The sequence below is a fragment of the Nanorana parkeri genome, unplaced genomic scaffold (genome assembly GCF_000935625.1).
Source record: "Nanorana parkeri isolate BGI_ZX_2015 unplaced genomic scaffold, ASM93562v1 scaffold2139, whole genome shotgun sequence".
Classification (NCBI taxonomy): Eukaryota; Metazoa; Chordata; class Amphibia; order Anura; family Dicroglossidae; genus Nanorana; species Nanorana parkeri.
The window spans coordinates 109,841-137,772 of record NW_017308407.1 but is presented as its reverse complement, the minus strand read 5'-3'; the positions used below and the strand labels follow the sequence as shown (position 1 = coordinate 137,772).

Sequence of the window (27,932 nt, the reverse complement as noted above, 5' to 3'; positions counted from 1 at the left end):
AGCATTTGCAATAAAAAAAAACAGCCATTATGTAGTTACCTGCAGACTGTTCCTCCCTTGCGATAATGATTGCAGTACGGGCCGCCTCTCTGTACTGCTTCAGAGCCATGTATAAGCGGAACAAGTACTTTGCATCCTGAAATAGGAATAAATCATCTCCCATTATGTTAGTTATTCCACAAAATGTATTGAACAACTTCTGGAATGTGTCCAGTTATAAATGGTACTGTTGGCCGCCGATCATTTGTTACAGAATGGAAAACAGTACCTTAGGCATGCCATCGCTCTCCCCCATCAGATAGTCTATCAGCTGAGTAGTCAGGAGCTCATCTTTGGCCTGTCCAACCTGTTCCGAGAATCAGACAGTTGTGGTTATGGAAAGCAACTGAAGATAAAAGTACCAGTGAAAACAAAAATAAAGAACAGATTAACACACTTGTGTATCATTTAAAACACAGACATTAATGGGAACTCCAGCAGATATTAAAAAATACCAATGAATGAAGTTATGTATTTATTTCAAAAATCATTAAACTCATTTTAAAGGCAACTTGTAGAAATGCCTGGCCAGTGACCTGACGTTAGTCTCCTGTAATCGCCTGTACAGCAGCACTAAGACTGGGAGAGGTAAGAGCAGACAAATCAAGTGACCTGCATTTGCTAAAAGGATCATGTTGACAGAAAGAGAGAGCAGAGGGATGAACTCATAAGTTTAATGCAGCTCCTTCAATGTTAAATCACAGGCTGGAAGCAGGGAGGTGAACAGGAGGTATTGCTTAAAGTGACATTAAAGTCAAATCCCCCCACCCCATAAGTGATGCCTCTTGTTCCGAACATCTCCTTCCTTCCAGTCGTTTTCAGCAGTCCCTCCACTGCTGGTGCCGGTCTCTGATCCAGCGCTGACTGCTGTCTCTTCCTGTCCCACGGAGTCTGATGTGCACGCTCACAGCTGCGTGCATTGACTTACACAGTAGCTCTCCTCCTCTCCCCGCCGGTGCTCTCCACTGCGCATGCGCCCACAGACATCGAGAAGGTGGATTCTACAGCTGACAGCGAGCGGCAGACACAGGTAAGTTTTTACCTATTTGGTAACTTTTTTTAAAATGTTTTTGCATATGTCTACTGCTTGCTATGTAAACAAAATAAGACTTTATTGTCATTTTAACTGTAGCAGAGAAAATATTAATTTTTATTTATTTATTAATTTTTTATTAAATATTTACATTACTTTTAGGGGCTCCGGGGAGATATTAGGGGTCTAAACAGATCCCCGATATTTCCCTTTTAAAATAGAAAAAGAGATTGGGAACACAAAGTCCTCAATCTCATTTTCTGTGTCCCCTGTTATCAATGAACAGGAATCCTCTATGAGTGTTCCAGTTCATTGATAACATGAGGACAGAGTATGTTTACTATAACTACAACTATGAATGTACAGGAGGTGATGTAGATTACTCCCATTCATTCATAATTGAGGATATAGTAACCATACCGTGTCCTCAATTATGTACAAACACTCAGCGATCACTTTTGCCAATACCGCTGCATTCCTAGTTCAGATACTTTGCAAAGCACTCACAGACATATCCATTCATACTAGTCATTACTGGATTCTCTTACCGTCTCGATTGCCATTTCTATAGCTGTGTTCTCATCTGCAGATGAGCATTTTAGGAAGTGTTTCAGTGCCTATAACACAAAATATAGAAACAAAATCGGAAGAGTTTTTACTAAGCTGAACAATAAGAGATATCAGGATAGCAATATGGTAGGAAAAACATGTGAATGATCTATAGAGATCTCCTCGGCTGTGGTCAGATACACTGCAAATAACAAATGAAGTTTCCTGATGCTGTCAGTAAGCGGGTAGAGGTGATACAACATACTATATAGTTTGCAGCAATCAAGACACTGCGATTTAAACTGATCCCAACTCCACTAGGAAGAAACTCAACTGCCTAGAATATCATTTGTTTGTATTTTATCAGTAAAATAAATATCTAGCCATAAGGGGAACAGATAGTAAAACCCCTCCTATAGATCTTTTCCCTCTAGGGCTGGGATGTTAATTGCTGCCACAACCATGAGACTAGTGAAAACGGCTGAATTGGGCATCCCAAGTAGAGACATCTTTTTTTTTCACTGATTATCCCACAAGTGCCGGTATGTGTGATTAGGCCGGGGTGTCCAGATTAGAAATTCACACCTCTCTAAAACTTAGCATTCTGCACACAATACTACTGTATGTATTGGGGACCGCTAAGCTCATATTAGCCGTTTACAATTCTCTATGAATGCATAGCTTGTGGTAAATGCCTATGTAAAAACTGTAAGTGGTCTATTTATAAACAATTCGCAGAGCCATTCATCCTGCGAATCTCTGAGAACAGTTATTATGTGCGAATAGAGGCAAAGGCAAACGTTCTTTGTATATTTTTTTTTAGGTGTAATGTAATACGGCATTATGGCCACTACATGGAGCTTATGAGTATACAAAATATGTTTGCCTCCATTCGCACAGAACGATTGCTCTCACAAACTCGCAGGGTGAATAGGTCTGCAAATTGTTTATAAATAGATGCCAAAGTAATACATGTTGTATGTATCTTATGTAGATAAACGGTCTGTAAATCTAAGTATATTTTTTGTGCAGTTTATGTAAAAACGAATGAATATATATTTTGAATCAATTGCCTGTTTGTGATCCAACCTTTCTTTTATTGACTTACCCTTGCATGCTGCCCACAAAGCAGGAAGAACTTCCCAGCTTGAAAGTGCTTCTTTTCCCCCTCAAAGTACAGGGCGATACTCTGATAATCTTCATTACTGGTGTTCTCAGATCCTGCAACAAACAGATACTTCTGTGTGGCTGATTGTCAGAGACACAAAGATTCGAGGTGGCCATACATGATACTCTTAGTTATAGGACATCATTAACAATAAAGATTTCCAGTCCATAAGATCTACTAGTCACTCAATATTTTGAGTCCAGAAGAAATAACATAGTTACATAGTATTTGGGGTTGAATAAAGACATACGTCCATCAAGTCCAACCCATATAGGTCCACGCATCATCTCATTCTTAGGGATACTGGTATCCCTGGATATTACGGTCCCTCAAGAAATCGTCCAAAAGTTTATTGAACAAATCTACACTCTTGGCTGAAATCACTGCCGATGGCAGTGAGTTCCAGACCTTAACCGCTCTTACTGTAAAGATGTAAAGAACCCTCTTCGCCCATTGTGCTGGAATGTTTTCTCCACCAACTTTAGGTGGTGGCCTCTAGTCTTTGTAATGGAGTTAATTTCAAACAGTTTGTTGCCAATGTTGCTGTCACCATTGAACATCTTGTACATGAAAATCATATCGCCCCTTAATCTCCTTAATAATCATATCCCCCCCTAATCTCCTTAACGGCAGTGGTAATATCTGTGGAGGTGACAGGTGAGACGTGCAAATACAATGCAGCTACTGGAAAAGGTCTTTCATCAAAACCATACATGAACGCACTCTACCTTTAGTTACAGTTCACCTGTCACAATCTTTCCCAGCAAATACTTTGCAGAGTATAGGAACTGTGTTTGCCACAAAACAAATTGACGTTATTAACTGCCATAAATGCCCCATGTATGGACTACTTAAACAGCAATTCAAGATAACACGTGAGAAAGCAGCTGTGCTAAAGCAAGAAAGTTCACTCCAAAGTTTACTTCAAATGCCATGTCCCTCAATGGACGATTGGGAGAGTGTACTGCCTGAAACCTAGGCTGTGTAACCTTCCATCTCCTTTCGCCCTATATTACCACTGAACAGATTTCTTAGTAATGGCATTGTTTTCACACCAGACTTTCCAGGATCACCAAAATACAGGCAATAGGGAGTCATGTGGACCAGTATGATACAACAATATCTGGATGAAAATCTGAGGTACTGTGCATTTGGCTGTGTTCCCAGTCACATGGCAGAAGGTTTCATTTTTCCTGGAGCGTGCCTTTAGGGTGTGGGTTCCATGCTATTACAGACATCAAGTAGCTGCATGCCTCCATGGCGGTCTCCGATGCCGCTGAAACCTTCTGCCGCTGAGACCACCATGGAGGCATGCAGCTAGCCTCACACTATCAGGGAGACCCAATAGGACTACAGCCTTACTTTCCTAAACACACTTCATCTTGGACAATGCTTCCTGGTGAAATCGGCTGGATGACTTGATGCCATCTCTCTCTGTGTAACCCTGAGGTCCCGGGTGCGACAAACAAAGGAGATCGTGAGGGAGTTAGCGTGGTCACCCGACTTCCGCCCTCTCGGTCCTCCAGGTGTCTCCCCTACTTTCGCAAACTAACCCTGCATGATCCATCTTCAGTGGGCCCCCTGATGAAGCCAATGGCGAAACGCGTCGGGGCCTATTAAGCCAAGCCTCGATAGGGACATATACTATGTTTTCTAATATGTGATCAAAATCATGCCATTTATGAATACTTGGATATATTGAGATGTATGTACTGTATCAGTGAATATACAAACAAACCCCATGCAGGGTTTTGTTGGACATATGAAATGTATCATTTTTTAATATTATTTAAGCTACAAAAATAAATTTTGATATTTTTAACATATCTCTCTTGGATGGTCAATTACACCCCTCCTGAAAAGAATGAACTTTTCACCAATACTAGCTTCAGTTACACATTTGTATAGTTGCTATGGGTTGCTGCACTGAGTGTGTCCATATTGCTTTTTGTTCTGGAAGTCTATCAGCACTTTGCATGTGTCAGTATCAGTACCTATAACATCAGCATAGATTTCCATCTGGTTGTGCTGCTGGGCAAGCTGGAACGCTTCGTTGTTGCACTTAGACAGAACAAGGAACTGGATTGCTGATCCATAATCTCCAAGACGGAGAAAGAACCTACACAACAACAAACATGTGTTCATATACAGTTACATTTAAACATCAATTCGTCAAAGGCCATTTCTAATATTATTGCGCCTTTCTCCAGTTTTAGTTTGGCAGTTGCAGCCGCTAAAACTTTAGGGTGTATTCATTCCTAGGCCATTTTCCAAACTGACCTCCCTAAAGTGTATCTAACCTTGAAACAAAAATGGAATATATTGCCGCTTACCAGTCCATAGATATGGTGGCAGCATTCGTTTTCAGGCTTCCCCCTTTATTTTTACCTGGGAAGACTGCAAATAACATACTTTTTGCCCCTGGGTGGCTACCCTCACTCCTCCACTGTATCTGCAGAAGGAACCATGGCTGCCACCTAGGCTGTACTTTAAGCATGTTTGCCTTTGTTCATCTCCTTTACATGTGGGTTCATGTGATTAGTAGTTTACAAAAGCAAAATAAGGTTGTTTTTGCTATCTGTTTAACAGGAAGTGACAAGGACAGTGCATTTTTGACAACAGGCATTTTATGTACCTGCCCAAAAATGTTCTTGACCTAAAAAAAGAAAACTAATGCAGCCACCACATCTAAGGACTGGTAAGCTGCAATACATAACATCTGCTTTTATGTGTAGTTGTGTGCTAACCCTTTCCCTGCCAGGCCCTGCTCTCCACTCCACACGTGGCCAGACTATTTTTGGAACTTTTTACTCTTTCATTTTTCACTTACAGGGTTGAAAGTTTGTAAAAGACCCCCCAAAGCCAACATTTGTAAAAGCACAGGCCGAAAAAATAAAAAGATGTTGCTACTGATTTTGCAGAAATATTTTTATTACATGGCCGTGATACGCAGCTTGTCAGCCGCTGATCACAGCTATCCATGTAATCAGGGGACCCTTCTGCAGAAGTGTATGGTAGCTGAATCAACCATGAGCCTATAGCAGAAAAGAATGCAGCCAAAGTAACTGACCTGGCCAACTGGAAGCGGCTCTGTTCTGCTGTAAGCCTTATGTCAGTGGCAGGGAAAAGGTAAATCTCCAGTTAGTCTTACCGATAATGGTGTTTCTAAGAATCTTCCAGGGCAGCAAGCCTACTTCCAGGTTGCTGTCCTGGAAAATGATTGGAGAAATCTCCAGTTATTCTTACCGGTAGCAGTGTTTCTAAGAATCTTCCAGCACAGCAACCTGGAAGTAGGCTTGCTGTCCTGGAAATGATTGGAGAAATATAAATATTTCACGAAGCTGGATTTCCAGAAATAAAGAATTCACCTGGCTACCATCTTGGCTCCCTCCAATGACTGCGTCTCTTTAACAATGGCAACAGCTCTTTCAGGATTGTTTAGGTGGTCCAGGTAGATGCGGATGACATTATCCCAGTCCTTGGCATTCTCATAAGCCAAAGCAGCCTCTTTGTATCTGGAGTGAAGAAAAGAAAAGCTGAGAACTTTGGACTTTTAACAGCAGAGACAACATTTTTGACATCCTTTTAATTGCATGTCCCACCAAAAACATGCATGATTGCCGTTAATTTAAGCAACTTTCGGTACTTGTATAACCTTTAAGAGCTCCAGTGGTTATTGATCCCTGGCAGAATGCCCACAATCTACAACCACAACCTTTTTACATTTAGAGTCCCAATGGATTCCCTAATATGTTCTCATATTCCAATAACTGTACTGTCCAAACCATCATCCCCACCAGTGCAGCTGAATGAAAATCATAAGGATTTTATCATATTTATTTATATAAAAATGGCAAATCACAAATGTACAAGCTAGCTAGAAACAGAGATTTTTGGCTGTTGGGTTTGTGCAATCAAAACATGTTGTAAGTTTAATAATGAAACAAAAGACTTATTTCATTATTCATAGACCAATCCATCGCCCAAATCATTTGGTTCCGATACCAAGAAGGGTTAAAGATCCCCCCGGTTCAGAACCCCTGATCTAAGTGTTGTAGGTATTACGGATGTCAGGCTCCTCAATGTTCATTGTTCAAATCATTTGGGGGCCCATGTGCAAGATACTTCATTATAACCTTGTGTGGGGTGTAGTAGACACAAATAATGGGAAACGTCTTACCTATAAAGGCTTCATGACACATCATGTGAATCTATTGGTTTTTCCTTTCCTTAAATAATGTTTTAATGACTTACAATGTGCTGTGGAAATTACTAGAAAATGTGACTAGTCCATCCATAGCACAGTCCCCTCTCTACTTGCACATCATTGCCCTCTCCTCTTCTAGGAGTGTCTAATTACTGTCTGTGCTTGCCTAAAGTAGGGTATACACGTATTGAATAATTTCCTGATGAGCTGTCCGAAATTTGCACAGTGGGTGCAGCCAGGGCAGCCATCAGAAATTTTGGGGCCCCTTACACGGCTTTAGGCCGGGCCCCCCACCTGCTGGATGCAGGGCTTAGTGACGCGCTGGACGCAGGACCCACCTGAGAGTGACCCTGCAGAGCCCACCATAGATGCTGCACAGCCCATCTGAGACTGTCTATGGTGGGCTATGAAGGGATCTCAGGTGGGCTGGTCAGGGCTGCATCCCTCCCTCCTTTCCTTCCTTCCTTCCTAGCTCCTCTTACCTGCACACATGGCCTCGTCTGCCACCGGACCGGCCAGAAGTGACGTCACGTCACTAATGTGACGTCACTTCCGGCCAGTCTGACATCAGACGAGCAGCGTCGCTGATGGGACCCTAGCTTGTCTCAAAGCCGCGGGAGCGGCAATGCTGGGGCCCTGCGCTGCTAGGGCCAGGCCTCTGCCTCCTCGCCCTTTGCCGTTGGCTGATAGTCATGTAAGGGACCCGTGTGGGCCCCCCAGGCTTCCCGGGCCCCTTACATGAGTATCGGCCGTACCCCCCTGATGGCTGCCCTGGGTGCAGCTGTCGGCACCCTCCCGTCTGGGATCCTTGGATCAACTGATCTAAGGAGCAGGTTGGAGAATTCTCAGCCAATAAGCTACAAGCTCAGTTTGGATATTGTGACGGTGGCTGCTGTCGGAAAAAACAATGAAAGCAGCAGGGGAGTCCCCAATCCACGCTCATAAGCGTTGATGGAGGAATATGTTTGTTTTTCTTCATTCAGCCGGCAGGTTGAACAAAGAGAATATACAGTATATGTGTTCCGCAAGCTTTAGTCCTTCACCCCTCAACTCCCTACATAACCTATATACGTGGCTACCTGGGAGTTATAGTTTAGTACATCACATCCAAGATGGTGGCACCTAGCAGCAGTCTCAGGGCTTTTGGATGTCTACACAAAGGAGGCTTTTAAAAGTAAATAACATGCATACAATACATTCAATGCACATATAATCTTATATATATTTCCTTGAAATGAACAGTGGCGATAGTCCTTTTTCCTGGTACTGTAGAAATAAACAAGTACTCAAGTACTTGCACTCCAGGAGGAGCCCCCCTGCAAGGGTAGTTTTGCCCGGTGTTCAGTTTCAAGTGCTGGTATCGTGAACTAACAAATGAACATTTACATAGGTTAAAGTTCTGAACACAACTTACTTTCCATCAGCCTCCTTTGCTTTTGCATACTGTAAATGGATCTTGGGAGAAGTGACATTAGGAAGAAGCTCTCCAACCTTTGCCCTGAAAAAACAAATGAAAGTTATAATGTTGCAAGTCTATTAAAATGTTATATACAAAGACAAGTGAATTTGTGATTTAATATTAAACTAAATAATGAAGACAGTAAAGCTAGGATCATGTTAAACATGAAGAAGATCCCCTTTCCCGGACCAGAACTGCAGTGGGTTAGCCAGCCATGGCTGGGCACATTGCCCCCACTCCTCATGCTCCCCTATCACATGCTGAGGCGTGGCCACTTAAAAGGCCTTAAAGTGACATTAAACCCTCAGATTTTTTAACATAAACCAATACTGTAATGTGTGCCTTACTGTAATCCATGGTAGTTTCCCTTATCTTTGCTGCTCTTCCTTTTAAATCCTCATGTCTTCTCATGCTTGGGGAGAACTTCCCTTTGCAGCTGAGTGCCTCTTCCTGTAGTGCTGGCTCAGGTTGCAAACCTACACACAGACAACGTGTATCCATTCCTGAGACAAGGCAGTCTGCTGCAAAACAGAAGTTCTGCCCAGCATGAGAACAGATACAGATTTAAAAGGAAGAGCAGCAAAGAGAAGGGAAAAAACCATGGATTACAGTAAGGCGCACATTACAGTATTGGTTTATGTTAAAAAATCTGAGGGTTTAATGTCACTTTAAGCTTAAAGGTGTACACATGTATCCGGTAGTTTTAAACTACGGTGCACCATAAACAAAAAGCCATTGTTTTTTACAGCAAGGGTTCTATTGTTGGATTTTGTTGTCACTTTGAATACATATAGTGCTTAGGAAGTAGTTTGCTTACCAGTTTTTACAGCGGATGTACACAGAGGCTGCTTTGTCATAGTATTGGCCCTTCTCATATAGCTGGGCTGCTTCTGAGAATTGCTGGATTAGATATGAGAGGGAACAGCGTAAGCAATAATACAGATAGAAGATCATAAGTAAAAGCCTCAGTCCACCACAAAACAATATATACGTTATTGATAAATGATTATTATTATACAGCATTTATATAGCGACAAGAGTTTGCGCAGCGCTTTACAATATAAGGAAGACATTATAATTACAATACAATTCAAGACAAGATGGTGAGGAGGGCCCTGCCCCTGAGGGCTTACAATGTAAGAAGGAGGGGCAAGTGAGGAGGTAGCTGTGTGGGGATGAATTGTTTGAGAATGTGATGTGGTTAGTTTGAGGTGGGATAGGCTTCCTTGAATAGATGAGTCTTTAGGGATTGCCTAAAGGCAGTCAGAGTAGGAAATAGATGGACAGGTTGGGGTAAAGAGTTCCAAAGAATGGGAGAGACTCTAGAGAAGTCCTGAATGCAAGCATGGGAGGAGCTGATGAGGGTCCTAGAGAGCGGGAGGTCTTGGGAGCGGAGAGGTCGGTTAGGGTGATACTTTGAGACAAATGTTGGAATCAACTGTGATTTCTGTGCTTTTGCTTTTCATATCTGCAAATCAGCCAGCCCACCCTCCATGTTATATTTTTATTTATTTTATTATAGAGAAAAGAAAAGGTGTAAACTCCAAAGATCAACCCCGCTTTGGCACACTGAGCAAGGCTCCAGGTGGAAACAGAACCAAGTACTATGGTGGGGTGATCTTGATTTTGAGTCACCAGGAAATATAAGGAACCAGTGAATGACTCGGCCCACCAGACTACTTTTGGGTCCCTCACCATGTGACAGTGAAACAGATGACATACCTTCATACTTTCCAGAATGGCTCCACAGTCTTTCTTAAGCAACCGGCTGGTGGAGCTCTCAGTGGCTCAGTACAATTACTTTGTCTTTCTCTAAACCATCATTGAGAACAGATATCAAGCCACAAAGTAAATATTTAATTTGATATATATTTACAAATTATATGCAAAAAAACAAAGTTTGTTTTTTTAAATATTACCACATAGTGATACAAATACATCAAACCAATGTCACTTACATGTTTCTAATAAATAAAAGACTACACATTCCCTTTAAACAGTCTAACAAATTGAGATGGGCTTAGCTTTTCAGACAAGATGTCTGTCACTGTTCTCAATCAGTTATCCAAATACTCCTTGAAGAATCCAGTACACAGAAATGCTACATCTCCTGTCCTGACAACAGCAGCCTAACCGAAAAAAATCAAGCTATGTCTTTTTGTTACTGATCTCTGTTCTCTGTGTCACACCACTGACCTGGCAGAGTTAAGGGCGGGGCACGGTAGGGGTCAGGTGGGGCGACTGGTGGCGAGTAACTCTTAAGGCCTGGCTAGTAGCTCAGGACTTGAAATTTTGAGCCCTGTTCTAAAGTCATGCTGGGGTTGTCCTAGATTTCTCTGGGAGCTCCAAAACTCAGGGTTCTAATAAGCAAATACCAACTGCCAATAACAATGCTGGACCAATGACAAGGCATGGTAATAAGAAAGAGGTGGGGCCAACTTTTGACTTCCTAAAAGTCAAGAGTTGGCCATGATACAGTACTCCAGGCCTACAGACTTACACGTTACTGTAGGACAAGCTGATACACCGCTCATTTCCATTCTGCTGCTTATATGCTGATAAATATGTACATATTTTCTTTAAGGGAGCTTTTTTACTTACAGGTTGATTTAACCAGTCCAATCCTGAGTCCCTTTAATTAAACCAAACCTAAACCCTGGCATGAGCCCTGCTTCTTCATAGACATTTCTCTAACCAAGCCCCTTCTCTTTACAAGTGTCTAAATCTTTCCTGCATATTGGTGGTCAAGCAGTCCTAGCGGAGCAGTATCCCCTCTGTTTTCTATTAGATTGTTTAACAGGAGAAATAGTTCACTGATCATCATGTTATCTTTCATAGGGTAGCTATAAACCAGTAATGCAGCTACAAAAGCCAAGTCTATTTCCTTAGCACAGATTATAGAAACTGACGACAGAGCATAGACTGAACATCCAAATTCGTTTGTTTAATAATGTATACATAAAGATTGTATTTTTGGAGTTTTTGCACTGTTTGGAAACAACATCCATAAACTGGAATGTTTCTATAATTCTTGCTCTGAAACTGCCCTTGTTTCTACAAGAAAACTCTCAGGCTTCTTTTTTAGCCCAATTCTCTCTATCGCCCAAAGTTCTAGATAGGGCTTGTAATACCCAAATATTCATCTTGAAAAACATACCTTGCTGTCTCCAGTCATTCCTTTCTCATAATGTGCAAGTGCATTGACATAGTCACCTCTGCAACATAAACATTAATCATTACACATGACAACACAGAAATAAGAAAACATTTAACAAGATGATTGCCAGTAATTATTACAGAGAGGAAGCATGGAAAAGTGAAATGAATATTTATTGTACATGGATGTCTAATAGGCCGCACAGTCAAATAAGCTGAAAACTAGTCAAAAATGATCAATTACACTTTGCGGCAGATGTGGATTATGACTAATCATACAGTTTGTAGAAGAAACGGAACATCAGAATATATAGTAACTGCCTTTGTAAGCACCTACCATGTATTAGATTAATATTCACTGTACACTTAAAACCTAACATACTGTATGTCCAAAAAAACGGTGTGAGGCAGTGAATATTAACTGAGCAGGGCATGCTTCTATGTAGATATGCACGTGGAAAAATGCGTTAACAAACAAATAAAAAATGTATTGTAACTTACTATGCTGGCTGCATTAGGTTTCTTCTTTTTAGTCCTAGGGTGACCGGCTTCCTGGCCAATCAGCATAGAGTTGGCTTCCCAGCCAATCAGCATAGAGCCGGCTTCCAGGCCAATCAGGAAGCCGGGCGGCAAGTCATTACCCGCTGCCTGGCCTCCTGATTGGCCTGGGAAGCCGGCTCCATGTTCCCTCGCGGCACTGCCGGTCAGAGGAAGTCTCCCTCTGACAGGAAGTTCCGGTATCAGGGGTAGGTATCAGAGCATTTTGGCAAGTGCAAGTACTTACCCAAATATTTGGTATTGCAAGTACTTGCCCCATACTAGTATCAGTGCATCCCTAATAGAGACACATCAAAAAAGTGCTCTTCTGATATATACTATACATACACAAAAGCACATATAACTCTAACATACACAATTTTTCAGTAAAAAGTATTTATTATTAGAAATGTTATCCTAAATGAAATAATTCAATACGAGGACTCACGTGAATTCCAGCTGTATGGCGTATTCTTTTGATATGAAGGGTATCTGGTTGGGAGCCAGGCGTTTTGCAAGTTGTAGGGCACTATCCCAATGCTGCAAGTCTCGTCTGACCTAAAGTCAATACACAACCAGAGTTATACATAATGTCTTGTGTTCATACAGAAAAGGACTCAATAGCAGGATTCTGGATAATGTTATACACCAGTGCAAGGGATAATATACCCTTCTCCACACAATACAAAACAAAAAGTGATGGGAATGTGGGGCTGACTGACTACCTGAAGTGTCAGGGGTTTCCTTGACAAAATGGTCTGACATCCGGTCATAATTGCAGGTTTTCTATGGCTGCTGAAGGTATATGCACAGCTAGGTGTCAGCACTTTATACCTGTGGTAACTTTAGTTTTTGAGACAGACTCTTCAAGACTTATACACTAGTGAACTTACTTCAAGTGCACATATAGGACTGCTGGAAGCTAGGTACAGGTCCTGTGCTAAGTTGAAGTCATTAGTGAACATGGCAAGATGGCCAGCCAGGAGATTGTGATCCTCAATTCCCTGCGAAGAAAAGACATCACATTATTAAAACAAAGACACTTCAGTAACTGCTGTACTTTTCTCTTGTATTAGGCATTTCATCCTATAAAATATACTGTTTACACATACACACATACAAAGAAAACCCTGGTCCTGTGTGTACAAGCTGGGCTAAGGATCCAAGGGGTTGCACTGGGATACAGGAATCGATCAGAAGACTATGCTCCACCCGATTACTATTTCTGATTGGTACACAGGGAACAAATGAGTATTTACGTGTAATGCTTTGATTACCCTAAAACTGTCTGCACTTACTTTGATAGTGAACCTGGTTTAGTTATTTAGTAAATCAACCCCATTGTGAGACAATTCATTGTATGGCGACAGAAAAACAGTAGTTTAAGATGGGTGGTGCTTGTGGAGGTCAGGGATGGTATGAACCCCAATATAACCCTACATCAGAGGGAGAGATGTTTTGTATTTTTAAACTAAATGCTGTAAAACCTACTGGGTATGACAAAGAATCTACTTTCAAGAACATCCTCTGAAATTGTATTGTATTTCTCTGTACATCGATCAAGTTTGTGCACGTCTGTGTTTCTAGTTTATAAAGAGGTTTGTATCCTCATTTGACTTAAAGTGACATTAAACCCTCAGATTTTTTTAACATAAACCAATACTGTAATGTGTGCCTTACTGTAATCCATGGTAGTTTCCCTTCTCTTTGCTGCTCTTCCTTTTAAATCTGTATCTGTTCTCATGCTGGGCAGAACTTCTGTTTTGCAGTAGACTGCCTTGTCTCTGGCATGGCTACATGGTGTCTGTGTGTAGGTTTGCAACCTGAGCCAGCACTACAGGAAGAGGCACTCAGCTGCAAAGGGAAGTTCTCCCCAAGCATGAGAAGACATGAGGATTTAAAAGGAAGAGCAGCAAAGAGAAGGGAAACTACCATGGATTACAGTAAGCCACACATTACAGTATTGGTTTATGTTAAAAAATCTGAGGGTTTAATGTCACTTTAATCACTCGAAAAAGGCATATCTGTCATAAACATTTTGCATCATTAGCTGTAATATTAATAAGTGGGATGATCCCTCAGCACTCACTCTTCATGTATCTGAAAAGCAATATTGGTGAATTAGACTTAGACATTGCTAAATTAAACGAGACATGAGGAATAGATAGTGCCTTCCATTGTAGACCTTCTTCTAAAAATTCTTCTTGCCTATCTTTTATGAGGTGGTGATCTCCTGCCTTCATACAGCCTGAGTCACTGACCCTGCACATCAGAAAAATCAAAATACAGTCGGACATTCTCACCTGCATATTTGTCATGGTTCAGTAAATCAAGAGTGTTAGGCCACGTTCACACCTGACCTTTTTGTAGCGCGTCCTACGCCCGACGAACGCTCTACAAAACGGTCAAAAATATAAGTTGCATTGTAGTCAATGCCCTCGTTCCCACCTTGCCGTATTTCCGCCCGTCCCTAACGCCCTACAAAATGGCCCACGCCTGAAAAGGTCCAGGTACTACTTTGGGCCGTTTTGTAGGGCGTTTTCCATTGGGATACAGCCAAGTAGCCTTTGGAATCGCGCGACCGGCGCGCGTTTTTTTTACCGCGAATCGCGGTAAAAAAAACGCGCGACAGACGCGCATATTACAATTCGCCTAGGTGTGAATGGGGGCTTAATGTGACAGCCAAGCAATTAACATTTTCAGAAGGAGAGGTTAGCGATGGTAGTTTCCATGTTTCTCTCTTGACAGGTTTTCTTTAATAACATGACATTTGTATAATATACCTTTATCTGTTCTAGTGACATCACCATGCCCACATTCCCAATCATCCTATATACGCGTATTGCAAATTCCACCTCCATGTGGTGCAGACAGGCCCGAGCAAGCTCATTCCAGCTGTCCTCTAAATTCAACGAACTGCAGATTTCCCAGGAATCCAAAAACCTAGCCCAGGAGCAGGCAGAAAGAACAGGACAATAGAGAATATAAGCATTATATTTACAGTCAGCTCCTTGTGGCAATCTGGGAATTTCATATTTTTGCCACAACTGATTTAAAAGAAAGTCTTTTCCCAGTACACATTTGTCCTTTTATATGTCCCAGAAAAGCAATGCATTCCCATGTTATACAAGTTACATGTTGTTTTCTAACCTTCTATGGGCATTTTCATGTAAAGTGGAACTCTGGCCGGTTTTATAGTTGTAGACAGAATGGGTGATAAGGATTAGAATCTCTGCTGGACAGTTCCCACTGGAAAATGTTCCTCTTGCTATCTGTTCCAGCAACTTTCCCAACAGAAATATAGACAATAATTTCAGGTTCTGTACCTTACCTACTCAGCAAGAAAAAAACAAGTTTTTCCTGTTTTGGTGTTTTTGTAAGGATCCCCTGTTCTACTGGAACAGGAATTGAGGAAAATCCGGACCAAAGGCCACAAAGACAGCATTAAAAAATGGTCAGAGGTTCCAATCCTTTCCTGTTTTATCTAACACTAAATAAAAAACATTTTTGATCAGAGTTCTACTTTAATATTTATCAAAAGCCAGCGTTTTTATTGAAAAATGTGTTTTATAAACACATTAAGATATGAAATAACAAGGGAATTTAGAAGTTATTCATGTACCAGACCCTCCATCACACTTGTTACTCTCCTCTTTTGACCCCGTCACCACAGAGGAGGTTACAAAGTTTCTCTCTAACATCCGCCTCACCACTTGCCCCTTGGACCCTGTTCCCTCACCGCTACTTCGGTCACCCTCTTGCTCTATCCTAGACTCTCTTGCTCACATTTTCAATCTCTCACTCTCTACTGGAATCTTTCCCTCCCCTCTGAAGAATGCCCTGGTCACCCCAATTCCCAAAAAACACTCAATGGACTCTATCGACCTCAATAATCTCAGAGCAATCTCCTTACTCCCATTCCCCTCCAAACTCCTAAAACGCCTCATCTACAGTCGCCTAAGTCGCCACCTCACTGATCACAACCTTCTCGACCCCTTACAATCTGGCTTTCGCCCCCTACACTCCACTGAAAACGCCCTCCTAAAACTCACTAATGACCTACTCACTGATAAAAGCAAAGGCCACTATTCCCTACTCTTGCTATTAGATCTTTCTGCTGCTTTTGACACTGTTGACCACCTGCTCCTCCTCAAAAAACTCCTCTCGCTTGGCCTACAAGACTCTGCTCTCTTGTGGTTCTCCTCCTACCTATCTAAGCGCACCTTTAGTGTCACCTAAAAATCTTACTACTCCCCTCCTCTTTCTGTAGGGGTCCCCCAAGGCTCTGTCCTTGGACCCCTTCTCTTCTCCATCTACACCTCCTCCCTTAGTCAGTTAATAACCTTGCATGGCTTCCAATACCATCTCTATGCCGATGACACTGAAATCTATCTTTCTACTCCACAACTCACCCCTTCTGTGTCCTCTCGTGTCACTAATCTACTAACTGACATATCCGCCTGGATGTCGCAACACTTCTTAAAACTCAATCTTTCAAAAACTGAGCTCTTGATATTTCCTCCTGCCTGTGCACCTTCCCCCAACTTTTCCCTTGAGATTGTTAACACAACTATCCACCCCTCCTCCCATGCCAAGGTCCTAGGTGTCATCCTTGACTCGGACCTCACCTTTCTTTCCCATATCCAATCACTATCCAAATCCTGCCGCCTTCACCTTCCTAACATCTCCAAAATACGCCCCTTCCTCACCAAGGAAACCACAAAACTACTCATACACTCCCTTGTTATATCTCGTCTTGACTATTGCAACTCCCTCCTCATTGGCCTACCTCTACACAGGCTATCCCCCCTTCAGTCTATCATGAATGCAGCTGCCAGGCTCATTCACCTAACCAACCGCTCAGTGTCTGCAACCCCCCTCTGTCAATCCCTACACTGGCTTCCACTCGCCCCAAAGGATACAATTCAAAATATTAACAATTGCTTACAAAGCCATCCACAACTCTGCCCTCGGCTATATCTCAAACCTGGTCTCAAAGTATCACCCTAACCGTCCACTCCGCTCTTCCCAAGACCTCCTGCTTTCCAGCTACCTTGTCAACTCCTCCCATGCTCGCCTCCAGGACTTCTCTGGAGTCTCTCCCATACTCTGGAATTCTTTACCCCAACCTGTCCGTCTGTCGCCACATTCACTGCTTTTAGGCGTTCCCTAAAGACTCATCTCTTCAGGGAAGCTTATTCCACCTCAACCTAACCGCTCAACCATCAAGTTCTCAAACAATTCATCCCCACACAGCTCCCTTCTCATGTATCACTTCCCCCTCCCTTTTAGATTGTAAGCCCTCAGGGGCAGGGCCCTCCTTACCATCTTGTCTTGATTTGTATTGCGATTGTAATGTCTTCCCTATATTGTAAAGCGCTGCGCAAACTGTTGGCGCTATAGAAATCCTGTATAATAATAATAATCTTGAGTGTTTCTGGAAGTTCTTCTAAAATGCTGGCACTGTGTATATGTAACCATTTTTGTGCTAGAACAGATAAGGACGTAATATATATATATATACTCACACTGTCGAAATATAATACTAATGTTGTCAATGGCGATAAATTAAAATTAGCTATCGTTTTACTAGCCCGACTTAAACCGAATTTTGATTAGCTGGTACAGTCAACACCATTATTTTGCCTGCATTAGCTTTATATGGATGTTCCCCAAATGTAATTTACTAATGATAACAGTAGGATTAAAAACACTGCTTTTATTCTTTTCATTAGGTGTTTTCACATAAAGCGAAGACTGGCATATAGAGAATTATTACAGGCTGACTCCAGGAATCAGAAACAAATAAGGAATATATAAAAGGCCCAGCAGAGAAAATCAGTTTGATATTCAGCACCAATGTATTATCCTGGTGAACTGAAAGGCGTGATTACTAATAAACAGTTATTTGTCTAGTCCTAGATCATTTCTTTCCACAGAGTGTGATGTTCCTGCTAGATTCTTCCTAGTCTCTCTGTTATTGTCTTACAGTATACTGTTTTCTGCAATAAGGATAAAGGGACATGAACATATTGACTGACAATGGGGAGAACTGTGTATATAGTGAAGGGCCTTTGGGCTTGTGTCTATGGCATCAGTATGAGACACTTCTAAGATTATTCAGAATTCATTGACAGGTGCAGTTAACCTCCTTCTGAGTTGCATTTAACCCGCTTCAAGTGAATTTTGCATTGCCATAGTCTTGTATGGAAATACAAAACCCATTGAGGCAAACAAAATTCCATCGACACAGACCCTAAATTCTGTCTCTGAAGAGTGAAACACACCCATCTTTCTATATCCTATTAACTCTTAGGGTGTGCATAAGGTGTGGAAAATAAGCACCTCCAGTTGCTGCTCGCCCTTTTCTATACAGGGAAACTGCCCAATCTGCTGCAAAATTTCTCTGGTAGCAGGCTCAATCCCTGACTCTATTTTGGCTCAGAAGAAAGGTAATACGTGGGAAGTTCTGTGCTCTAATACATGAGAACTGGCAGATATTGCTCTGCTCATCATTCCTGGCCAGCCTCAGCAATCTCCTTAGTGTATTATTTTGCCTGCACAACCCTTCAAGTTGAGGTTTTTCCGTGTTTATCTTCTCTTCTTAGGACAGCAAGCACTCCAACTGTTATTAATGGCAATCACTGAAAAGGATAAAAGTTGAGATGCTGGGGTCCTACCTTCTCAGCATTAAAGTCTGTGTTAGCATCTTTTTCAGCTCTTTGGGCTCTGCATCCTTAATATTGTTCAGGAAATTGTGCGTACTTAAATAGATATTATTCAGCATTCCGCTCTGAGTCTGACTGGTCAGCTCTCCGTTGTGCAAGAGAACTGGTTTATGGCCATAAGGTAGCTTGGTCCCTCCGGCCAGGATAACCTTGGAGCCTGAAAAATGAAAAAATGTTGGCCTTATACACAACTGCTGGAAGGACAGTGTAAATCTCATGACTTTCAGAAGCCGTAAAATACAGGAAGTGGCCAATACCAGCTCTGCCAACCTCATCAGATATGACATGCTGAATGGGCAAAAACAAAATTCTAGTTTGTTTGCATGCACAGGTGACATGAAGGTTTGAGAAAGTAAACCTCTGCTGAGAGATATCTAATTAAGTGACACTAAACTCAGGAGTTAAATCTTAAAATTGCATTCAAGTACCTTAACTATTAACAAAAATTTATTTTATTTGTGTATCACTCGGCTGTAGATCGTCAAATCATCCCTGAATTGGTGCCGACACTGTCCCTTCCTTTTGGAGGGTGGCTACTTGGGTTCCCCATGGTTCCTGTTTCTGTTGTAAAGTAGCTACCAGTCCAAGCTCGCTCCCATGATGCACTACAATCTCACGTTTAGATTACTCATTTCTATTGAGATTGTAGTCCATAAGGGGAGCGAGCTTGAAGCAGGGACTACTTCACAACACGCACAGGGACCATAGGTGACAAAAGTAACTACCCTCCAGAAGGAAGGACAATGCCATTACAATTCAGAGATGATTTGTGGATCTGCAGCTTACAAATCAGATACATTTTTGTTAATATTTAGGGTACTTGAATGCATTTTTAAGATTTAAATTCCAAGTTTAATGTCACTTTAAGGCTTAAAGAGGCTTTAACGGCCACTGACCTAGTACAAGTATACAGATTAGGATTTCTGACTTCACTCACTGCACACTTGTTCTGGGTTGGCGTCTCAGAAACGACTGAAGCCAGGGGATTATCATAATGTGTTTTGCCACTTGTCTGCTTATTAACAGCCAGTTCTTTAAATGGAAAATATTATAGTACTGAATTTGCTAAGCTATATGCATATTTTAAATTCCGATAGTGTTTAGAGAAGTTTATTTAATATTGAGCACCATACGTATCATTTTACAAATCATTTTCACACTTCAAATGCGTCACAGTCCATGAACAGAATTCATTTTGCAGATACATCTTCATTTATGAAGACTGATGATAATTTGACAGAAGAATATAAGAACAAATGTAAAGCATTTTCACCAGGGAACAATTATAATTCTTGTTTAATGTTTTCTAGAACATGAAAGGTTAAGCCTGACAGTTTACTACTCGGAATATTTCCATTCTTCTAGTTCTAATTGTTCAGTCCCGGTATGTAGTACCTTAATGGGGAAAAGAATACCTAAGGATGTACCTTGTATGGTGTCCTTGTGAAAGACGTATGTAAACACCTTGTCATCATCAAAGGCACAGAAGACCCCTTTATCCACTGCCCAGTTTTCCCAAAGAATGCCTTTGATGGTTGGGGAAAAGTTTGGAATCTCGTACAAATTATCATTTTGCTGAAAAATGCAAGGAAACAGAGTAAATGACATAATCCAGAGAACTTTCTGATCTTTATACCAGATGTGTTTTTTTTGTTACTTTCACATAAGAGTATCAACATACTATTGTCCTATAACACCAATGGTCAGTTTGTCATTGTCCTGGGAACCCAGAAGATAAATTCTAAGTGAAACCCAGTAGAATGAATAGTATGCCTGGTAACATTGGAACTCAAAACATATACTTCATTCATCAGCATTTTCCTTGTTTACTTCATGACACAATTGTCGGCATTTGTAACTGAGGGTCAGGACCATCAGGACCAATTCAGTCTAGAAGACTAGCACTTACCTGAACACATCACCCTGTCCAAACATTCCTTACATGCGAATTACAGATAATTCAGGAAACAAATGTTTTATTCTTTCTTCTGCTTTCTTCTCTTAAAGCTGAAGTCCAGGTAGCCAGAGAACATAATTTTATAAGATATATACTCACTAAAACCATGAAGGGGCTGATCTGCAAAGGTTTTTCCCAGCAATTAGCTGGGTGAACACTGTTTGCAAAGCATTGCTGCCTCTAGTTTGAGCTAGAAGACCATAGGAGTTTCCTTTGCTCCTCTGCACCATCTGGCAGCTTTATACCGCTAGCATAAATTTGTAAATCTATCCGGATATCAGCTTACTGTAATGTTCTGCACAGCTTTAATCCCAACAGCCTGAACACATTTGGGGAGAAAGCAAAGTGATGCAGTTTCTCCTTTACTCCACAGGTTGGGGAAAGCTGGTGACCAACCTGTTTTTTTTTAATTGCAGTACAGAAAAGTGGTGTCTCCGACCTGGTTATGCTTTCTACCAGGTGTGCCTGGATCACAAGACCAGCTGAACACAAGTACAGTTCCTTTGGGCAGGTAAACATGTTATGAATATGTATTTCAACAGGTTAATTAGCTCCTCACCTGGATTTCAACTTATCAATATTATTTCGTACTCCCTGAAATAAATCAGTGTGAGATAGGCACATGTACTGTATGACACATTACTACTTACTGGGCAATACACAAAGCCTTCAGTCTTCTCATCGATTAAAACTAATCTTGTTCCAGATGTGTCAGGAAAGATCTTTCGTACACTGACTGGGTGTCGGTATTCATTGACATATTGCCAGTCTTCCAGGTAAAAATACTTTACAAACCCAGTCTATAGAAAAGGAGAACAGATTTGAAACTAGTTACGACTAAGAGAATTGCATGGTCATTCGCTTTACTATATTCTAGTAAGACATTACATTTGTGCATCTCACGCAACTTCATGATAAAGTAATTACAAATCCTAGCTTAGCACAATGTAATATAAACATATATTACTTTATATTATATTATATATAAATATAAAGTAATATATTAGGAGTGGATGAACCTCAATGGCCAATAAGGGAGCTCACCTTCAACAGGGAGACAGTGGATGAGCTGAGCTTAACTCCAGAGAGGAGACTTAAATGCTTAAGCCACGTTACACCCATATTCAGGGTGTAACATGAAATATGGTCATATCTACAGCAGCAGCCCTCCCACTTACCTCCCTACCTCTCCCTGTAGGCTCCAGTCACTATTTGAATTTGATGCAGCAGTGCAGGCGATCGATACACATATACTTTGTGAGGATCTGTAAATGCAGAAACTGCGAGTCTTGTCAGCCACTGTGGCAGAGGGACTTGCAGTTCCCAATGGAATACAAGTGCAGTGACATCCCTGCACTTGAAGTCCATTCATTCTTTCTCCCTTCCCTGTTACTGAATATCTGGGAAGAAGCAGCTGCAGGAGCTAGAGCATTGCAACCACAATCCGCTGGTTCCAATGCAAAAAAAATAGTTAATGTACATTTTTCCTTTCATGAATGTGTGTGCATTTATTATAAATTTTCTAAAAGATGGAATTGCCTTTAAGCAGATGGAACAAAGTGAATGGAGGAAGGCTAACAGAGAAGGCTTTGCTAGTTAGACAGCAGGCACCTTGTTGTAACTGTTGTTTTTAAAAGTTTAAAATGGCTAAAGGTTCACCTTAGTGCATTCACTTATCAGACATTTCAGATATGAATGTGGATATTTTAAAGGCAATGTATATTGGTTTTGCTATATGAGTGAGGAAAGTCTAAATTTCTACAGAAACAGCAATACCAATGACAGGGGTTCTAAACCTTGCCCACTCTATTTAAAACGAAAGAAACTTTTAACTTTACCATCGCTTTTGAGGGATTCATTAGAAAGTCATTGAAATGTATTTGAGTCCTATAGCAGCCACATTACTACCTTAAATATTTCTAAATGGCTTGAAAATGAAGCATTGGCACCTGTTAGGCTGGTCTAGGCTACATATTGTATATGGTCCTATCTTCCAGCTTAATACGCTGACATCTCTGACAAAATTTCAAAGCTTTTTTTATGTATACTCATTAAGACTCTGCTAACTGTCATCTTCCACACAACAAATCCTTACTTTCAGACACATCTAAATTCCTTGTTAGAATCATTTTTAGCAAAAATGCAAAAACTGTATTAAAAAAAGAAAAAAAAAATTACATTTGTTCCATAGATAAGGAAATCTCCAGTCAATGAATGGCACAGTATCCGATACTTCTCATCAGCAGATGGGAACAGACGAGTCTCCCGCTCTTCCTGAGCTTCTAGAGATTCACCCTCAATCTGGGGGAATTCAGAAATTATTATTTTTTTTTATTATTTATGAAAAGTAGTATGTGATGATATGATTACACAATAAAGAAATCAAATCAGTTGGCAGACTTCACTATAATTTCCAGTGTAAACACCTAAGCAGGCATCAACAATTTGTGAACAGGGCCGGGTTTGTCAGGCATATGTAGCAATGCACAGAAAGCTCACCTGTTTTCAGATAAGCCAATTCTCCAGCAGTGCACAATCCAGAGTTCCTCCCCGCTTGAAGATCTCAGAAAAGTTGATCAGCACTTCCAGCATTTATCATTTAAATATCATTTATTATCTTTAGGGATGCACAGATACTTTTCGAGTACCATGCAGATACTTGGCATTTTCATGAGAACTACCAGGGTTGCAGAGGTTGCAGCTGAGACCTGGCTCTGGCGCTCCACCACTGTCCTGAAATCATTAGTCTGTATTGATTTAGAAAAACACATGACAATAACCAAAAATGTATCAGTACTTGTACTTGTAAGTACTCGGCAAGTACCAGTACTCGTACTCGCAAAACTGGTATCTGTCCATCACTTTATTTAGCCCTCGTTCACACCTGAACGTTTTGTAGCGCGTTCTACGCTCGACGAACGCCATACAAAACGCTCAAAAATATAAATCCCATTATATATAATGGTCTCGTTCCCACCTTGGCGTATTTCCGCCCGTCCCGAACGCGCTACAAAACGGCCCACGCCTGAAAAGGTACAGGTACTACTTTGGGCCGTTTTGTTGCGCGTTTCCATTGGGATACAGCCAAGTAGCCTTCGGAAACGCGCGGCGGTCGCGCATATGCAATACGCCTAGGTGTGAACGAGACCTTATAATTATAAAATCATACATTGGAACAGAGATGTACAAATCCCAGGAGCTCAGTGTGCTCCTTACAAATGACAGCTGCCTCCTAATTTTTGAATTTATCTCTAGTCTAGTCTTGGAGCTCAAAAGTATCGGTACATGTACTCGTACTTGTACCGAGTACTGTACTTGTTATCTGTGCAACCCTAATTATCTTCAAAGTTAAAAACAGCCATCATCCATGTTTTCCCTATTGATTCATAGCCTAACTCTGGCAGTAATATTTAGTTGCAAGCTAACATTATTCAGTTTTTAGCTTTGCAGATAATAAAAATAACATTTTATTAAGAATAATTTATGCTGAAAGTGCTGATTAACTTTTTTTGATATGCTACATTGCACTGTTTGCTAAGTTATCACCACCACCTGGTTGATCTCCCACTACTTTGTAGCCACACAGACACAATTACAAAGGTCCACCTGAGAAGTGCATGTACAGAGGGTGAGGCCAGGCGGCAAGCCTAATTTTCCAGCTATGAAACACACATGTTAAATGGAAAACTGAAATTAGCCAATCACAAAGGAGCAACTCTCATCAGTCCCTGCAGAGAAGCAGTGCATGCAGAGAACTTTTATATGTCAAGCCCTGTCCCTATGACACCAGAATTAGGGAAAGTGGTACTGTAGTTATAGAACAATAAAAATAATTTAGGCAATTGCAGTTTTGAATCGCTTTAAAATATGGTATCTATCTACTGGTTATACTTTTAGGATTACACCGTTTGAAAGTACATTTTACATTTATTTCATAAAGTGCATTCCAACTGCATAGTCAGTAGATAATTAGATGGTATCCTCACCATATGAAGCTGCACTTTACCCTCAAACAAGGCAGCAGCATAATCAGAATTTAGGTTCATGCTTGCAATAGTCCCCAAGTATTCCATGTCCTTCAGCTTCTCTACACCTGCACAGGGAAGAAAATGAGATATTTATTTATTTATTTATTACAGGTATGTGTATACACCTATACAGGTATGTGCAATATATAGCACCAACAATTTCCATACTGTATATTCACATCAGTCCCTGTCCTAAAGGATCTTACAATCTAAGGTCCCCATCTCACATACATACATACACACACACACACACAAACACCGCTATTAGGGCCGATCTAGACATGAGCCAATTAACCAACCCTCATGTCTTTAGAGTGTGGGAGGAAACCGAAGTTGCTGGATGAAACTCCAACAAGCAAAGGGACAACATGCAAACTCCATGTAATTATTTTAGGATGTATATTAAAAGGACATTTTAACGGAGGGCGCTAGTGAGCAGCCAAGCAAGATGGCTGCGTGCTGAGCTGGCTCCACAACACACAGACATGGGACATGTTGTTTGAAGCACTAGAAGGGGTTTATTCACAGTACCCATTGAAGAACAAACGTTCGCTGTCGTCCGCCGGTCAGCAGGGCTGATTGAGGGATCTCCGGTGATGCGGAGAGGTGCAATGGGGAAGAGCACTATCAATGCGAAGCAGACACCGATGAACCTGGCTTCGTTTACTTCCGTGACGCAGTCCACACCGAGGCTGTCAGTGGTACCTCCGCCGCAGCCTCGGGCTTCCACGCCAGAGCCGACAGACGCTATGGAGCACTCCCAGAGTGAAAGTTCCCTTCCCCAATTATCGATTGAACAACCAGCAGAGGTAACATGCAGAGAGGCAGAGCTATTAGAGAAATAAGATACTGTTGCAAAGGGAATTACAGACTGCTACAGATAAATTAGCCTCTCAATTATCCAGAGATATTAAGGAGTTGGGATCTAGGATACATGAGGTTGAGACGAAAATGGATGATGTTATTACTGTGATAGAGGCACATGAACATGATTTAGATGTTGTAAAAATGGATCTCTCCCTGGCTTTACTAAAAATAGAAGACTTAGAGAATAGAAGCCGACGGGGTAATTTGCGGATCCGTGGGATCCCAGAACAGGTGGAGGATCTTGGGGCCGCTATTGCCACATTGCTTTCAGAGTTACTCCCAGGATATTCCATAGAAAAACTCGAAATGGATCGTGTACACCGGTCTTTGGGGCCTAAGCGGGCTGACGGAACCCAGAGAGATGTTATTTTGAAACCAATGTTTTATAAAACAAAAGCAGCTATAGTACAAGCGGCATGGGCCAAGTGGTCTCTTAAGTTTCAAGATTACAATTACCAAATATATGCGGACCTCGCCCCTCAAACTTTACAACGCCGCAGGGCTCTGAAACCATTTTTGACAGTATTACAGCAACATGTTATCAAATACAAGTGGGGGTACCCGCTCAAAACTCTCTTTAATTACAATAATAGAGCTTACTCCTTTTCTTCTCCTGAAGAAGCAGGACTTTTATTGGAACGCTTACAATTAATGGCTAAGAGTACTGAATCGACATCTTAACCTCCGCAATCATTAAGGGAGAAACGCCTAGCTCCATTGTGGGAGAAACATATAAGGAATCGTCGGGGGCAACCTGAGGGACCCTGTTACCCCCAGAGAAATCTAGAGGACTGAGTCTCTAACACAGGAACAAGAAGCTATTTTACTTGGGGTTGACTTTAAGATAATATAGTTATATAAACTATAGTTTGTGGTCCTTTTTTTTGTTTTGTTTTTAGTATCATGTCTTTTGTTTGTTCTTTTATGTGGTCTTCCCTATTTTTTTACTTTAGGACACCGAGATTTTTTTAAGGAGATACTAAGGCTTTTCCCTATGGGGGTTCACTGCGTATTGTCCTGCCCATCTATAAATGGTTACTGCGGAATTCCGTATAATATCACATAATGTACAAGGGTTAAATTCCCCGCAGAAGCGAAGATTGGCATTTAATTTATTTTTCCTCACTTCACTTCAGGCAAATGTGGTCAACAGGAAACAAGGCTCTATAGTTCCTTTAAACAAAAATATATACATAAAAATTATTCCCAAATTTTTCAAGCTAACTTTCTAGAAAAAAAGAGGAGTGTTGATAGCATTTCATAAAAATACACCATTCTCTTGTTCTTTGGAGATAGCTGATCCAGCAGGGAGATACTTCATTTTAAGAGGCAATATTTTGGATACTGTAGTAACGTTTGCTACATATTACGCTCCGAACACTAGACAAACACATTTTTTTCTCACATTTTTTAGGAGTAGTTGAAAAGCATTCACAAGTCACTTTGTTGATGATGGGATATTCCAATCTGGTGTTAGATAGTAAATTAGATAGATCGGAATGCCGACCAGCACTCTCCACTTCTATTGTTCACTCCACTCTTTTTTGCACAATGTTATCTGAACATAATTTGATTGATATTTGGAGGGGCACGTATTCTCTCAATCAGTTGGTCAGACCACTCTCCTCTTTTGATAAATTGTGCCTCCTTCTCCCCTATTTCTCCTAAATTTAATTGGAGATTGAATGATTCTCTCCTTACTTTTACCGGATCTGCACAACAGATACAAATATCTCTTTCCTCCTTCTTCAGGGAAAATTAAGGTTCGGTTTCATCCCCATATCCCTGTGGGAAACCCACAAAGTAGTTATGCGGGGATAGCTTATCGGTCTGGCCACAAGAAGGAGGAGAGAGAGAAATAAGAACATTTTGGACCTTACTTCCATTTTGGACCTTACTAAGTTGAAGAATTTGGAGTCTGAATGGAGAATTAATCCTAGGGACTCTATCAGGAAAGAGATTGGCTCTGTTAAAACAGAGATTAATCTTTTACTGAACGATGAGGCTGAGAAACAGATCCGATGGTCTAAACGCATGTTTTATGCATGCGCAAATAAATTTGGGTCAATGATGGCAAATATGTTGAAAGCAAAACCAAGGACGCCAAATCCGATTAGACTTCGTCTGTCGGATGGTTCAATAACCGCTAATCCTGCTACTATTGCTCCCAGATTTAATTATTTTCTCTCTCAGATATATGGTAA

General features: G+C 41.2%; 1 protein-coding gene across 1 annotated transcript in view; it reads right to left on the bottom strand.

The window, feature by feature from the left end:
- The window catches only part of WDR19 (WD repeat domain 19), a 54,782-nt gene that overhangs the window by 7,681 nt on the left and 19,169 nt on the right, over window positions 1–27,932 (bottom strand). The window contains exons 13-30 of the mRNA XM_018572806.1: window positions 24,820–24,920; window positions 23,012–23,134; window positions 21,484–21,633; window positions 20,304–20,451; window positions 18,829–19,033; window positions 14,932–15,091; window positions 13,042–13,152; window positions 12,597–12,706; window positions 11,602–11,670; window positions 10,178–10,232; window positions 9,273–9,355; window positions 8,411–8,494; window positions 6,158–6,304; window positions 4,784–4,908; window positions 2,730–2,842; window positions 1,621–1,689; window positions 269–346; window positions 40–136 (exon numbers count right to left, since the gene is read on the bottom strand). Of these exons, the coding sequence (XP_018428308.1) occupies window positions 40–136; window positions 269–346; window positions 1,621–1,689; window positions 2,730–2,842; window positions 4,784–4,908; window positions 6,158–6,304; window positions 8,411–8,494; window positions 9,273–9,355; window positions 10,178–10,232; window positions 11,602–11,670; window positions 12,597–12,706; window positions 13,042–13,152; window positions 14,932–15,091; window positions 18,829–19,033; window positions 20,304–20,451; window positions 21,484–21,633; window positions 23,012–23,134; window positions 24,820–24,920 (2,028 nt within the window). The remainder of the gene's footprint in view (window positions 1–39; window positions 137–268; window positions 347–1,620; window positions 1,690–2,729; window positions 2,843–4,783; window positions 4,909–6,157; window positions 6,305–8,410; window positions 8,495–9,272; window positions 9,356–10,177; window positions 10,233–11,601; window positions 11,671–12,596; window positions 12,707–13,041; window positions 13,153–14,931; window positions 15,092–18,828; window positions 19,034–20,303; window positions 20,452–21,483; window positions 21,634–23,011; window positions 23,135–24,819; window positions 24,921–27,932) is intronic.